Genomic DNA, 17,146 nt, shown 5'->3' with positions numbered 1-17,146 from the left:
CTTCTTCTGTTTAGAAGATCATTTAGAGATTTTTCATAGGCAAAGAGAGAGAGAGAGATTTTTCATAGGCAGGTTTTTTTTTTTTAATTAGAAGCCCTCTTACAGGTATTCTGTAGGCAGAAGCCTGTTCACAGGTCCATCTTAGGATAAGACATTTCATAGGTCTTCTATAGGTAGACTAAATTTTACAGGTTTTAGGAAACACATGTTTTTTGGATCATATGTCGGTAGAAAGCGTCTAGCTATCTTTTTTCAGCAGAGGTTCGCCTATGGAAGACATTAGTCTTCTACAGGATTTTAATACGAAAAAATCTTTATACGGATCTCTGTCTAAAGTTTTCCAACGTTTTTATAGTATAGTAAAGTCTTCCACAAAACCATTGTAGGTAGAACATATTTCAAAGAGCTTCTACAGGTCTTACATAACCGTCTATAGGTCTTTAATAGAGTTAAGATCGTAGGAATTAGATCTTCCATAGGCAAATTATTTAATTGAGTATCGCCGTCGAGATTTCTAAATGTGAAAATTCTTCTCCAGGTACAGGGTGACATAAAAAAATGCAACAAAGTCAAACCCCATAATTTTTTTTTAAATTTTATTGAATGAAAGCAAACAAAATCGGAAAAAGTATAACATTTTAGAAAAAGTTTAGATTTCTTCGAGTTTGTCACCTATGGTACGAATTATGTCCAAAAGCCATAATTTTATAACATTTTTTAAATTTTATTGAATGAATACAAAAAATGTCGGAAATTGCATCAAATTTTAGAATAAGTTTAGATTTGTTCGAATTAGTCACCTTTGGTACGAACTATGGCCTCCAAACGGCCAATGAAACCGTCACACGCTGCGCGAATGTTGCGTGCCCAAGGCCTCAATACACCCTCCAGAATATTTTCGCGATGATATTAGGCATTTATTATGATGCACGATCGATTGATACGAGCGGAGAGCGACCATCGGCTGTTATGGCGGCCCACACCATCACCATGACCGGCACTTGAGTTCTGGTCTGGCCAACCGAAGCTGCACATTTTCAGCTGACCTCTTTGGCAAGTAAACACGATCATTTTGATTGTTTACAAACTGCTGGACAACGAATGTTTTCTCATCGGAGAAAACCAAATTCGGCAGTTCACCACTTTCGGCCAATCGGAGCAACCTTTAGGTCTTTTAAGTCCATTTTCTTTCTGTTGCGGTGTAAGTTCTTACATTTTTTGAATTTCAATGGCTTTACCCCGAGCTCATGTTGCAATATTTGCCGAATGGAATATTGCGATATGTTTAGCTCACGAGCCATTTTTTGGCCACTGCGACGCGGGTTTCGATCAAGTCGTTTCATTACTTTTCGAACCATTTCTGCTGATGTTGCTGTTTTCTTTCGTCCACATCCTGGATGTCGGGTTACGCTACCAGTATCACGGTAATGAGCGATGGTACGACACGCAAAAGATTTATTCACATTTAAATGCTGGAGTGCTCTAACGATAGCCACTTGTGGTTTTCCAGCCAAATATAAAGAAATCACACTATCACGCTTGAATTCCATCACGAATAACTTTTTTTCTGGAAAATTCTCACTAAAATGCTTTTGTAGACTTGTAAACAATATAATGAGCTGTCACTGGAAAAATTTTAACAGCTGTCGAAATTACAACAATCTGAAGTTTGTTGCAGTTTTTTTTATCTCAGCCTGTATTTTCTCTTGATGACCTTTTATATGGCTTCTTTGGAGAAAATGTCTCATGTCTCATATTTCCTCCATAAATGTAAAACTTTCTAAAGGCCTTCTTCTATTGGTGTTTGAGATTTTGGAGATTCAAATCTAGCTTATAAAAATTATAAATTTTCCATAGGACTTTCGCAGATAAGAAGGTCACCCATATAGATAACCTTTATCGCTCTGTAAAGGTAGAACATTGCCCACTAATCGAGAGAGTGAAGCATTTCTTTATGCATAATTATACCCTACAACACTGTGGACGTATTATAAGTTCAATTGGGCCAAAATTATATAACACCTCGAAATATTAGTTTCCCACATAGGAAAGTATATATGGTTCTCCCTATCTCGCCGAGCTGAGTCGATCTAGCTATGTATGTCCGTCCGTCTGTCCATGTTAATTTGTAATCACTCTACAGGTCGCAATTATAGCCCGATCTTCACGAAATTAAGAATGGAGGTGGGGATAGGGCCAGAATAGAACCCTATTTCTTTTGGAGATGATCGCATAATATTTAGGCGTTAAAATGGACCAAAAACTGGAAAAGTTTCCTGATTTTGCAGTTGCTCTATAGGTCGCAATTATATAGCAATCGAAGCGGTCAAATGTCTCTGGTCAATATGCTGAGGATAATGTCTGGGCAGTGCTCCATGACATTATTTCAAAAGCGAAATCTTCCAAAATGGATTTGGACATAAGAGGGCTTCTAACTTGTTGTAGTGTTGTAGGGTATCACATGCTCGGCCCTGCACGAATATAGACTTTGTTTACTTGTTTTTTAAGGTCTCAAGTCAGTTTTTAGCAGATGTTCCACCATATGATCTACATTGCGTTCTTCATCAAATTCTATAAATATAACACGCTCATGACTGCTGTCGAACTTAAAAAGCTATCATTTAATTTATTTGATGCCACATGCTAATGACTAAGCCACCAAACAACAAAATTTGCCACATTTCTAGTCAATTGAAATAAAAGGGGTTAGTGGCTGTTGTTGTTGATGAGTAATTATTTCATAATTAAATGAAATTTTAATAAAGAACACAAACGTGACACACATATACACATGTAATTATATGTATTCACTCATGAATTCCTAACAAAGTCCACCACATGAATTTGGCGTAAATTTTAGATTAGCTTTCACTTTGAGGTTTAGTCAGTCAGCCCGTCAACCAGTCATTCAGTCCAAGCTAATAGCCAATTTAAATGACTTTTTGTTTTGTAGGTTAGTTGCATGGCTTTGTTTGGGCGCCATTAATTAAGGTTTTTGGGACTGGCGGTGGCTGTGTGTAAAACCGCACAGCCACAGACATTTTGTGTCATTTTCTGTTTCGGTTTTATATTTTTGTAGATGACATTTACAATTTTCGAATAATAGTTTCAGAAATTCAATTAATATTTGCGAAATTGTCAACAAAAAGTTTGTTGGTCCATTACAGGCAAATGAAAGTGCAAGTGTTTTGTAATGCACTGCGGAATATTGATGTGGAGATTGAAGTGAGGGCAAGTGTTGCCATTTTAGAATTGCAAAAATTTAGGGGATTGATGTCGAGAACCTCCAGAGTGTATATCGTTAAGGAAGGCCTATAGAAAGTTTTATAGAGAAAGAAAGCTTGAACAAAATCACATACAGGGTGAGATGAAAAAAAACTGAAATCAACTTCAGACTGCTGTCATTTCTAAGCCACTCGTCCGACAGCTGTTCAAATTATTCCAGTGACAGCTCATTATATTGTTTACAAGCGTACAAAGGCATTTTGTTGAGATTTTTCCAGGAAAAAAGTTATTCGTGATGGAATTCAAGCGTGATGGTGTGATTTCTTTATATTTGGCTGGAAACCCCCAAGTGGCTAGAGTAGAGTTAGAGTACTCCAGCATTCAAATGTGAATAAATCTTTTGTGTCTCGTACCATCGCTCGTTACCCGACGTATAGAAAGTGGACGCAAGAAAGCGGCAACATCAGCAGAAATTTTTCGAAAAGCAATGAACGACTTAATCGAAACTCTCGTCGCAGTGGCCGAAAAATGGCTCGTGAGCTGAACATATTGCAATATTTCATTCGGCAAGTATTGAAAAATTATCTCGGGGTAAAGCCATTGAAATTCCAAAAAGTGCAAGAACTTGCACCGCAACAGAAAAAAAATAGACTCAAAAGAGCTAAAGAGTTGCTTCGCTTGGCCAAAAGTGGTGAACTGCCGAATTTGGTTTTCTCCGTCTCCGATGAGAAAACATTCGTTGTCCAGCAGTTTGTAAACAAACAAAATGATCGTGTTTATTGCAAAAGAGGTCAGCTGAAAATGTGCACCTTCGGTTGGCTAGCAGAACTCAAGCGCCGACCAAGGTGATGGTGTGGGACGCCATAACAGTCGATGGTCGCTCTCCACTCATATTAATCGACCGTGGCATCTGAATAAATGCCGAATATTATCGCGAAAATATTCTGGAGGATGTATTAAAGCCTTGGCAACGCAAACATTTTGGCCGCAGACCTTGGACATTCCCACAGGTCACTCAGCACGCACCACCCAAGAATGGTTACAAAATGAGGTTCCTCGCTTCATTTCTAGCGCACAATGCCTACCAAAATCTCCGGATACCAATCCGTTGTGTCTGGAGTATGGTCGCTTTCCGCTCGTATTAATCGGCCATGGCATCAGAATAATTGCTGAATATCATCGCGAAAATATTCTGGAGGGTGTATTAAAGCCTTGGACACGCAAACTTTTTGGCCGCATACCTTGGACATTCCCACAGAACTCAGCACCGTCGCACGCGGCACCCAAGAACCGTTACAAAATGAGGTTTCTCGCTTCATTTCCAGCGCAAATGGCCACCAAAATCTCCGGATACCAATCCGTTGGACTATTGTGTCTGGAGTATTTTGGAAAGCAAGGTTGGAACTAAAAAATACCAAAGTGTCGATCACTTCAAGCAAGCTCCTTGCTGGGCCAAATGGGCCAAAATACCGCAGAGCAACATTGGGGCAGCGTGTGACGGTATCATTGGCCGTTTGAAGGCCATAATTTGTGCCAAAGATGACCAATTCGAACAAATCTAAACTTATTCTAAAATTTGATGCTATTTTTTGCTTTCATTCAATAAAATTTAAACAAAAAATGTTAAAATTATGGCCTTTGACTTTGTTGTCCTTGTTTGTTGTTTTGTCTCTCCCAGTATTTGTATAGGACTTTGAAAAAGTTGTTTATCCAAGGCAGATATTAAGAAGGTCCTAGATTCCAATATCTTTCCAGAAGCTTTTTTGTCTTTAATTTCCTGGAGAAGGTACTTTATCAATAGAAATTTTGTGGAGGGCCCTCCAATATTAGAATCCTTATAGGAGGTTAGTTTTATTCAAGCATTTACACATTAAATATCTCCCATATTATTGCAAAAAAAGTGTCCTTTAGAGGCTCAATTTTGACCAAAATTTAGCATCCCAAAACAGCAGATCTTGAACATTAATCGACATTAGCCATTTGCTGGGTGTAACGACTAATAAGTGGTTGTTGTTTAAATTGAGGCTGTGGTCGGTTTGCAAGTGCAACCATTTACACTCACTCCCACATACATACACATGTTGTGGTATACCATTTTGGAATATGTATAAGTGTTTTATTAATTAAACTTTTGGTTGTGAAATGTTACACACAAACACACTCATCCGCATATATTCGCACACATAAAACTACATTCAAAGTTAGAAAATACATTGTACAAATTCACGATCCACAAGGAAAGTCCCCGCTAGGCTATACAATGAGAACTGTTGCTCTGAACTCGCGTTCGCAGTGGTGGTGTTACAGCAAACATTTGCCAACTGAAAACATTCATTCGTTCGTACATTTAAGTGCAACATCACCCAACCCAAGCCAGCTGCCACAAGACGACACCCAACGACAGTTTTATTTAAATTTGTGGTTTTCTTTTAAAATCTTTCAACTGCCACAAAATGTTGGTTGTTTTTTTTGCAGCAGTAGTAGTTTGTATTTCAACAATAGGGAGAAAAATTCACAGAAAACCCATGAAAATTATAAAGGATGTGAAGGAATTTTTTGTCCTCTTTTTTTGGGTAATTTTTTAAGGTGTAACATGGAGAGAATTCCGAGTTTTTTTTCCATGGTGTTGAATACAATTTGGGAATATATTTCAGGTAGCATTGTAAAGTGACTATAATGATATCAAGGTCTAATTACCATAACATTGGGAGAAAAAGGAACAAAATTGGCTTTCTGATATTACATTAAAATGAAGAAGAGCAAACAATGAGGAATTCTTATGAAAGAGCTGATCCTCAAAGAAAATCAGAAATTTCTAATAAGAAATCCTCAGAGAAGACCCGAAGGTCATAGAAAAGCCGGAGGTCTTCTCAAAGAAGAGCCGGAGGTCTTCTCGTAGAAGAGCTGGAGGTTTCCACATAAAAGAGCCGGAGGTCTTCACATATAAGGGCCGGAGGTTTTCTCATAGAAGAGCCGGTGGTCTTCTCAGAGAAGTGCAGAAGGTCTTCTCAGAGAAGAAGAGCAGAAGGTCTTCTAAGAGAAGAAGGCCAGAAGGTCTTCTCCCAGAAGAGCTAAAGGTCTTCTCCCAAAAGAACTGAAGGTCTTCTCTCAGAAGAGCTGAAGGTCTTCTCATAGAAGAGCCGGAGGTCTTCTCATAGAAGAGCCGGAGGTCTTCTCATAGAAGAGCCGGAGGTCTTCTCATAGAAGAGCCGGAGGTCTTCTCATAGAAGAGCCGGAGGTCTTCTCATAGAAGAGCCGGAGGTCTTCTCATAGAAGAGCCGGAGGTCTTCTCATAGAAGAGCCGGAAGTCTTCTCATAGAAGAGCCGGAAGTCTTCTCATAGAAGCCGGAGGTCTTCTCATAGAAGAGCTGGAGGTCTTCTCATAGAAGACCCCTAGGACTTCTCATAGAAGACCCCTAGGTCTTCTCATAGAAGGCCCGGAGGTCTTCTCATAGAAGGACCGGAGGTCTTCTCATAGAAGGCCCGGAGGTCTTCTCATAGAAGGCCCGGAGGTCTTCTCATAGAAGACACGTAGGTCTTCTCATAGAAGACTCGTAGGTCTTCTCATAGAAGACGCGTAAGTCTCCTCATAGAAGACGCGTAGGTCTTCTCATAGAAGACCCTCAGGTCTTCTCGTAGAACACCCGTAGGTCTCATAGAAGACCCATAGGTCTTCTTATAGAAGACCCGTAGGTCTTCTCATAGAAGACCCGTAGGTCTTCTCATTTAAATCCCGTAGGTTTTCTCATAGAAGACCCGTACGTCTTCTCTTAGAAGACACTTAGGGCTTCTCTTAGAAGACCCGTACGACTTCTTATAGAAGGCCCGTAGGTCTTCTCATAGAAGGCCCGTAGGTATTGTCATTGAAGACCCGTAGGTCTTCTCATTGAAGACCTGTAGGTCTTCTCATAGAAGGCCCGGAAGTCTTCTCATAGAAGGACCGGAGGTCTTCTCATAGAAGACCCGAAGATCTTTTTACAGAAGAGCAAATGTCTTCTCACAGAGGAGTATACAATTTTCTCACAGCAGAGTAGAAGGTAGTCTTACATAAGATCTTCTTCCAAAAAAAAAAAAAAATCGGAATTTCTTCTTGGAAAGCCAGAAGCTGCAACATTTCATAGTTTCCGAAACTTTAGGTATCTTCCCAAAATGTTTGCCTTTACTAACATATTTTCCTAACAGCAACTAAAACCTTTCATAAACCCCTTTTCAATAACTAACTTCGTTTTTCTATCTTTCTCTCCCATTCCTTTTTGCACGGTTATAAAAACTACAAAAACGGTATACCTCAAAATACATTGATTGCTCCATTTAAGAAGCCAAAAAGGAAGAACAAAACACAAACACATTAATGTGTTGATTACAAGCCAAGAATATCAGAAGACGTGATAAAAGGCAGCAAAGAAAAAGCGAAGAGCGGAATAAAAAACCATAGAACATCAAAATGTTTGTGGGCATAAATCAAATGAGGTATAGCGGTAAGAAACGTAAAAAATCTTTGGAAGCCGAAGGAGCTGCAGGCAAATGTACAGCAACAGACGACGAAGAAGGCGAAGATAAAGGTGTCATGGAACACCAAAGGAGCTCAGAACAACACAATCATATTACAAAGCCGGCAGGCATGTCAGAAATGCCATTAACGGGCAAAGGGGAAACTGGTGAATGCCAAAAACAACAAAGGCAAATAGCAAAAACGCCATTGCTGCTCTGTGAAATAGACAATGGCAAAAGCAGGCCGCCCTCAGCTGTGACGGCAGAGGGCACGACGGCAATACCAAAGACCTCGCCAACGACGATAAACGAACCTGCAGCTACCAATGCATGTAAATGCAAAAATTGCCAATGCAATTTTCAAAACGTTCAACAGCAAAAGGAAAACAAATACCTCCCCTTCACGGCGTCCAGTAAAACGCCCTGCTCCCCCTCAGCCACCGGCCAGCTGAACAAACCCACCGTTGTAACATCACTGGCAAACGTTTACCTTTGTCTGGGTATATTGACATTAGCACTGGCTTCCCTAGCTGTGTTATTTTATTCGCATGTAACCTCCTGCCCTGCATCATCAACAACGGCGTGTTGTCATCCAACCCTGCCACCATCACCATCCAGCAATAACTGTGTCAATTGCCAAAATTCCACGTCATTGCCAATAAACCAAGAGGGAACATCCGAGAAACAACATCATCATCAACGTCGTGATACCTCGACAGCAGGTGGTGAAGTTGCTGAACCTTTCGCAGAGAAATTCCCTCAAGATTTTTTATCGACATCGTCATCGCCTTCATCATCATCATCGCCGTTGTTATTTCGTGAACGTTTTCGACGGGAATTACTTGACTCGGAACATATGCTCTACTCCATGGTGGAAAGAATATTACAGCAGCAGACATCTGGAGAATTGCAACGGATGCAACAGCAACTACAGCAACAGCAGAACCTTCAAACAAATACAAAGCATATTTCTTTGGGGAAAGTTGAAGATCAAAGGTAAGTGTTGCAACAGCAAAAATATAATTTGTTTGTAAAGTGAGCGGGGGGAGGGCAATAGCATAAAGAGAAGAAAAACAAAATTGCATTACACTGGTTTACAAAAATGTTGGGGGGTTTGACAAAAAAAGAGTGGGTACTTCTAGAAAGATTAGAAGGGCAAATTGTAATTTAGAAAATTAGGGAAATTTATGGCTTCGAGAAATGAATAGAAAAAAAGCTGTTCAAATTTAAATTTCGAAGAATTGTGTATAGCGCATAAATTTTTTTAAATTTCGTATTTAAAGTTCGTAATTGGTACTTTAATTTATAAAAAAAAGCGCGAATGCAGGTCCACGTCTTCGTATGGACGGATTTTTATTCAAATTTTTTTCAAATTTCGTATTTAAAGTTCGTAATTGGTACTTTAATTTATAAAAAAAATCGCGAATGCAGGTCCACGTCTTCGTATGGCACCTATATAACAGTAGCTCCCAATATTCGGCAGTTTAATAATATTAGCGACATTATTAACAGGAATGGTTTTAAATTTCGTATTTGAAGTTCGGAATCTGCTGACAAAACAAAAAAAAAACTTATGCAGGTTCTTGTCTCTATATGGCGCATACAGAGGTGTTTTTCGGTGAGTTTGTCATTTATTTGTAAAGCCTCTAAATATATATTTTAGACCCCACAAAGTATATACAGGGTGAGATGAAAAAATTGCAACCAACTGCATACTGCTGCAATTCTAAGTCACGCGTCCGACACCTGTTAAAATTATTCCAGTGACAGCTCATTATATTGTTTACAAGGGTAAAAACACAGTTTGGTAAGAATTTTCCAGAAAAAAAGTTATTCGTGATGGAATTCCAGCGTGATAGGGTGATTTCTTTATGTTTGGCTGGAAAACCACAAGTGGCTATCGTTAGAGCACTCCAGCATTTAAATGTGAATAAATCTTTTGTGTTTCGTACCATCGCTTGTTACCGAGATATTGGTAGTGTAGCCTGCCGTCAAGGAAGTGTACGGAAGAAAACAGCAACATCAGCAGAAATGGTTCGAAAAGTAAAGAAGCGACTTAATCGAAACCAGCGTCGCAGTGGCCGAAAAATGGCTCGTGAGCTGAACATGTCGCAATATTCCATTCGGCAAATATTGAAAAATGAGATCGGGGTAAAGCCATTGAAATTCCAAAAAGTGGAAGAACTTATATCGCAACAGGAAGAAAATAGACTCAAAAGAGCTAAAGAGTTGCTTCGCTTAGCCGAAAGTTTAGAACTGCCGAATTTGGTTTTCTCCGCTGAGAAAACATTCGTTGTCCAGCCGTTTGTAAACAAACAAAATTATCGTGTTTGCTTGTCAAAGAGGTCAGCTAAAAATGTGCACCTTCGGTTGGCCACCAAAACTCAAGCGCTGGCCATAGTGATGGTGTGGGCCGCCAAACAGCCGATGATCCCTCTCCGCTCGTATTAACAACCCGTGGCATCAGAATAAATGCCCAATGTTATCGCGAAAATAATCTGGAGGGTGTATTAAAGCCTTGGGCACGCAAACATTTTGGCAGCAGACCTTGGACATTCCAAAAGGACGCAGCACATCGCTCTCAGCACGCGCCACCAAAGAATGGTTACAAAATGGGGTTCCTCGCTTCATTTCCAGCTCACAATGGCCACCAAAATCTACGGATATCAATCCGTTGGACTATTGTGTCTGGAAAGCAAGGTGTCGATCACCTCAAGCAAGCGCTTCGTCGGGAATGGGCCAAAATACCGCAGAGCAACATTCGGGCAGCGTGTTGCGGTTTCTTTGGCCGGTCGAAGGCCATAATTCGTATCAAAGGTGACCAATTCACACAAGTCTTAACTTACACTTAAATTTGATGCCATTTCCGACATTTTTTTGGTTTCATTCAATAAAATTTAAAAAAATGTAAAAATTATGGCGTTTGTCTTTGTTGCAGTTGTTTTTTATCTCACCCCGTATAGGCGTACCTCCCGATTTTCCGTATTTTGAAGGTTTCTGCCACAATTTCCAATCAAATAAGCTGACACTTGTGGTTCTCGGTAGGTTTGTACTTCCCCTGCAAAAAAATATTCGCTACAGGTGCACTAATTAGTATATCCCCCATATAAGGTACCTGCAGGTTTTCGGTATTTTGAAGGCTTCTGCCACAAATTTTAATCAAATTTGCAAAAACTTGACAGGTTGGGGTTCTCTGTAGGCCTGTTCTCTCCGTGTAAAAAATGTGCACTAATGTGTAGCCCCTATCCCCTCCCGATTTTCGGATTTTGAAGACATCAATCACAATTTCCAACTAAATTAGCTGAAACCTGACATTTGGAGTTCTTGGTCGGTCGGATCTATCCTTGCCAAAAATGATTGTTTCATGTCCATGAATTGGTATAGCCCCCATATAATGGTGCCTCCACACACTCAATTGCCACAATTCCCTACAAAAAATATTCGCTGCACGTCCACTGATTGGTACAGACTACAAATATAGGGGTACCTCCTGCCATAATTTCAAATCAAATCAGTTGGCACTTTACATTTGGGGTTTTTGGTAGGTTTGTTCTCGACCAGCAAAAGAAAAATCGCTACAGTCCCCATATATCGGAACTCCCGATTTTCGGTATATTAAAGGTTTCTGTTACAATTTCCAACCAAATTAGCGGAAACTTGACATTAAGGGATCTTGGTAGGTCAGTGCTCTCCATGCAAAAAATATTCGCTGCAGGTCTACTAATTGGTATAGCCCCCATATAAGTGTACCTTCCGATTTTTTATATTTTGAAGGATTCTGCCACAGTTTCCAACCAAATTAGAAGAAATTTAACAATTGGAGTCCTGGGTAGGTTTGTTTGCTCCATAAAAAAATATTTTCAACAGGCCCACAAATTGGTATAGACCCTATATATAAGGGTACCTCCAGATTCTCTGTATTTTGGATGTTTTTGCCACATCTTCCAACCAAATTAGAAGAAATTTGACAATTTGAGTCCTGGGTAGGTCTGTTCGCTACAGGCCCACTAATTGGTATAGGCCCTATATAAGGGTACCTCCAGATTCTCTGTATTTTTGATGTTTTTGCCACATCTTCCAATCAAATTAGAATAAATTTGATAATTGGAGTTCTAGGTAGGTCTGTTCTTGGTATAGCCCCCAAAAATGGTACGGCCCGATTTTCGGTATTTTCAAATGTTTTCTCCTTGCAAAAAAATATCTATTTAGGTCTACTAATTGGTATAGCCCCCATATAAGGTACCTCCCGATTTTTGGTATTTTGAGGATTTAAGCCACATTTTATAACGAATTTGTCTACAATTTTGTATTTATAGTTGGTAATGGGTTTTAGGTAGGGTATGTCCCCCCCTTTTGGATAATGGCCATGAAAAGTTAAATACAATATGTCACCATTACATTTCGTCATTTTGAATATATATGTCACAATGACAGCTACTGAATTTCAACGAAATTGAGTTTTATCGATTACCCCAACCACAGAATTTTTAGCAAACGGTGAATGTTAGGCCCGAAGCAATTTTGGAAATTTGTCAACATCAACATGGAAATCTATTACAACACAACATCCCGCTGTCACATCCTCTGGGCTAATGGTCATAATTTGTCAGAACAAAATTGATATTACCTTCAGTGCCGTCCTTTACCTTCGGTTTTTTTTTGAACGGCACGGGAAAATATGTGAACATGGTCAAACCTCATGGTCTTTTGGACATTTTCGTTTTTTTTTGCACTCTCATTTATTCACTTAACAGTTGTGGTTGGGTTTGTTGGTTGGTTGGCCGCTCGCTCGTTTGGTTCGTCGTCGTTCATTGGTCATAGTTCAACGTCAGGGCTTTTTTCCTTATCGGGTTAATGGGCCAATTGTAAAGGTAGCCACTGGCAACATGTGTGCCGTGAACCTTGGCCGGTTCTCGACACACGCACACACACTGATGCACCAACAACAAGAACAACGACCACTTACCCCATTCGATGTTCAACCTGTAGCTATAGGTCAAAATGTTGTTACACGGCTACAAAAGATTGCCTTTAGTTTCTTCTTCGTTTTTTTGAGCAAAAAAAAAACATGTTTTCACTGTCTTGTGGCGAAATAGTTTTCTGAAGTGGGGCAAGGGGGGTTTTCAATAAATTGCACTTTTCTTATTTTTGTTCCACAAAAGTTTTTTTCTTTTTTATGAAGGTAACAGAACAAAATGCAAGGGTAATAAAAAGTAATCATAAAGTAAAAGAGAGACAAACCAGAATCTTGGTTGTAAAAGTCAGCAGACATTTATGCACAAGTTATGCTTGAGCTACAATATATTGAAGAGGAGGGGTGTAGAAATTTGAGGAAATGAACAGGGAGATTTCAGGGCAAATGCTAGACTAAGCGGCTGAAGATAGAATGTTGAAATTTGCCATGCGGGTAAACTATGGTTGGAAAGTTGAGAAAAGGAATTTGTTAAGTCGGACTTAAAGGTAATTAAAAGTGCGAAAATGACACATCACTGGGTTGAAGCAATTAATACGACTTTGCAATGAGGTCATTTGAAATTTTGCGATGAGGTCATACAGGGTTGAATTTTCGTTAGTTTGCTCTTTGACAATAAAAAGTATTCAAAGTAAAGAATCATAGGGTCAAATAAGGAAGGATTTTTAGAAAATCTAATTTTAATGTAAATTAAAGGTACTTAGAGGTACAAAAGCGTTGTTGATAGATCAATAAGAGCAAGAACTACAGTGTGAGATAAAAAAAACTGCAACAAAGTCACACTCCATTTTAAAGTAAAAGTCAAATTCCATTTTATTTATTTTTTTTTTAATTTTATTGAATGAGAGCAAGAAATGTCGGAAATAGCATCAAATTTTAGAATAAGTTTCGATTTGTTAGGATTGGTCACCTTTGGCACGAATTATGGCCTTTAACCGGCTAATGAAACCATCACATGCTGCAGGATGTTGGTCTGCGATATTTTGACCCATTCCCGGCGAAGCGCTTGCTTAAGGTGATCGACACTTTGGTATTTTTTAGTACCAACCTTGCTTTCCAAAATTCTCCAAATCCGGAGATTTTGGTAGCCATTGTGCCACTGTGGAAATGAAGCGAGGAACCTCATTTTGTAACAATTCTTGAGTGGTACGTGCTGAGTGCGATGGTGCTGAGTCCTGTTGGAATGTCCAAGCTTGGCGGCCAAAATGTTTGCGTGCCCAAGGCTTTGATACACCCTCCAGAGTATTTTCGCCATAATATTCGGCATTTATTCTGATGCATTCCTAGAATCCTAAGTCTGTTAATTTCCGAAAAATTTGCGATCGTTTCAAGTTGAATGGCACTAGTCGGAGCGGAGAGCGACCATCGGCGGTTATGGCGGCCCACACCATTACCATCACCGGCGCTTGAGTTCTGGTGGTCAACTGTAGGTGCGTTTTTTCAGCTGACCTATTTGGCAAGTAAACACGAACATTTAGTTTGTTTACAAACTGATGGACAATGAATGTTTTCTTAACGGAGCGGAGAAAACCAAATCCGACAGTTCACCACTTTCGGCCAAGCGAAGCAACTCATTAGCTCTTTTGAGTCTATTTTCTTTCTATTGCGGTGTAAGTTCTTGCATATTTTGGAATTTTAATGGCTTTACCCCGAACTCATTTGCCAGAAGGAATTTTGCGATATGTTCAGCTCGCGAGCCATTTTTCGACCACTGCGGCGCGGGTTTCGATCAAGTTGCTTCTTTACTTTTCGAACCATTTCTGCTGATGTTGCTGTTTTCTTCCGGTCACTTCCTTGACGTTGGACTACGCTACCAGTATCACGGTATCGACTGATGGTACGAGACACAAAAGATTTATTCACATTTAAATGCCGGAATGCTCTAACGATAGCCACTTGTGGTTTTCCAGCTAAATATAGAGAAATCGCACTATCACGCTGGAATTCCATCACGAATAACTTTTTTGTTTGGAAAATTCTCACCAAAATCCTTTTGTACGCTTGTAAACAATATAATGAGCTGTCACTGGAATAATTTTAACAGTTGTCGGATGAGTGGCTTAGAAATGACAGGAATCTGAAGTTGGTTGCAGACCTTGGACATTCCAACAGGACTCAGCACCCAGCACGGGCCACCCCAGAGTGGTTACAAAATAAGGTTCCTCGCTGCATTTCCAGCGCAGAATGGCCACCAAAATCTCCGGATATCAATCCGTTGGACTATTGTGTCTGGAGTATTTTGGAAAGCTCGGAATAGGGCAAAATACCGTAGAGCAACATTCGGGCAGATTGTGAAGGTTTCATTGGCCGTTTGAAGGACATAATTCGCGCCAAAGATGACCAATTCGAACAAATCTAAATCTGTTCTAAAATTTGATGGTATTTCCGACATTTTTTGCTTTCATTTAACAAAATTAAAAAAAAAAAATGTAAAAATTATGGCGTTTGACTTTGTTGCAGTTTTTTTATCTCACCCTGTATATTCTTGATCAGCGATTTAGACAGTCCTTCCGTCCGTCTGTTGTAATCACGCTAAAGTCAAAACGAATAAAGATGGGAAGCTAAAATTTCGCACAGATCAGTCTTTTGTGTTCAGGCAGGTCACGATATCGTATGTCCCCCATATAACGGTACCCCTTGGTATTCGTTATTTTTAAGGATTTTAGGCACATTTTTCAATGAAATTGTCTGAAATTCTACACAAGGTGTTCTTTATGGGTACTTAACCCCCTGGAAGAGATTGGTCCAGAAAGGAACACGATATCGTATATCCCCCGTATAACAGTACGGTATTTTAATGATTGTAGCCATATTTTTCAATAGAAATGCCACACGCGGAGTTCCCTCTGAGTACTTAACCGCCAGGAAGATAATTGTCTATATAGGTCTACGATATCGTATAGCCCCATATAACGGTACCTATGATATTCGGTATTTTGATGACTTTAGCAACATTTTTGTTTTAAATTTCGTATTTAAAGTCGTAATGAGTTCTACAATCTTTGGCAGAAAATTGTCCTTGCAGGTCCATGTCTTCCTATAGCCCACATATAACGGTACCTCCCGATATTCGGTATTTTTATGTTGTTAGCAACATTATTCAACGGAATTGTTTCAAATTTGATAAATTAACGACATTATTCAATGGAATTGTTTGTATTTGTCGGAGTTCGGAGTCGATACTACAGCCTATGACAAAAAATTAGTTATGTAGGTCCACGCCTTCGTATTTAATTTGCGGGGTATTTTTTAAATGATTTTTTTAAATTATTCAGTTCCTTCAAAATGGTGGAGGGTATTAAAAATTCGGCCCGGCTGAATTTAGCTGCTTTTTTACTTGTTCTAAAATGTTTTGTATTGAGAATGGTCACTTTCTTTTATATAAAGGTGCCGTTTGTTTTTCCGGATGCTTTTCTGTCTAGCAAGACCAATTTGGAGAATTATGCTCTATTGTCGTGATACATACAGCTCTCGACTAAAGTTTCACACATTTGGATCAAATTGGAACAAAATATAATTATAATTTGACGAAGTGTTGGTTTTATACACCATGAGATATAAAAAAGTCAAATTTTAGGTCTTGTTTTTAATACCCTACACCACAAGTTGGTCACGGTATTTGTTTGTAACAGGCAAAAGGAAACGAGATAGACCCATAGTTCCTTTTGATGATCTGCATAGAATCACATTCTGAGTCGACTTTTGCATGTCCGACCGTCCGGCCGTCTGTCCATGTATTTTTCTAAACAAAGTTCAGTTCGAATTTATTGCCCTATCCAGATGAAATTTGAGATAATCGGTAAAAATTTAGATATAGCTCCCATATATATCTTCGTCAGATTTGGCTTTTCTTGTACACCAAACGTGTAATATCGACCCGAATAGTATGGAGTTTTGCACATACAACCAAATTAGGCCTGAAAATAAGTATGCCAAATTTGATCGAAATCGGTTCAGATATAGCTATAGCTCCTATATATATTGTTCATCCGATTTGTTATTTTAGTCCCCCGCAGCCTTAATATGCACTCTGTAACAACAATACTTGGGGAAATATAACAAATACAGCTCAGAAATACCTTTGCTAAATTTTATCGAGATCGGTTCAGATTTGGATATATCTCCCACATATAACTTCATCCGATTTACTTTTATTGTGCACCAAACGTCTAATATTTGCCCAAATGAGATGAAATTTGGCACTTACGACCGAATTGAGTCTAGAAGACAGTATATCAAATTTGGTAAAGATCGGTTCAGATATAGTTATAGCTCCCACATATATTGCCCATCCGATTTGTTATATTGGTTACCCACAGCCGTAATATGCACTCCGTAACAACGATATTCAGGGAAATATATGAATTACAGCTTAGAAATACCTTTGCCAAATTTTATCAAGATCGGTTCAGTTTATAAATAAATAAATATATATATATATATATATATATATATATA

General features: G+C 39.1%; 1 protein-coding gene across 1 annotated transcript in view; it reads left to right on the top strand.

The window, feature by feature from the left end:
• LOC101894193 (uncharacterized) overlaps positions 1 to 17,146 on the top strand; it is a 66,712-nt gene that overhangs the window by 12,411 nt on the left and 37,155 nt on the right. Inside the window, exon 2 of the mRNA XM_005177416.4 lies at positions 7,542 to 8,712. Within this exon, the coding sequence (XP_005177473.1) occupies positions 7,670 to 8,712 (1,043 nt within the window). The 5' untranslated portion in view covers positions 7,542 to 7,669. The remainder of the gene's footprint in view (positions 1 to 7,541; positions 8,713 to 17,146) is intronic.

This window comes from Musca domestica, unplaced genomic scaffold (assembly GCF_030504385.1).
Source record: "Musca domestica strain aabys unplaced genomic scaffold, Musca_domestica.polishedcontigs.V.1.1 8, whole genome shotgun sequence".
NCBI classification, from domain to species: Eukaryota; Metazoa; Arthropoda; class Insecta; order Diptera; family Muscidae; genus Musca; species Musca domestica.
Note: the sequence above shows the minus strand (reverse complement) of the source record. Positions and strands in the feature narration are given on the sequence as shown.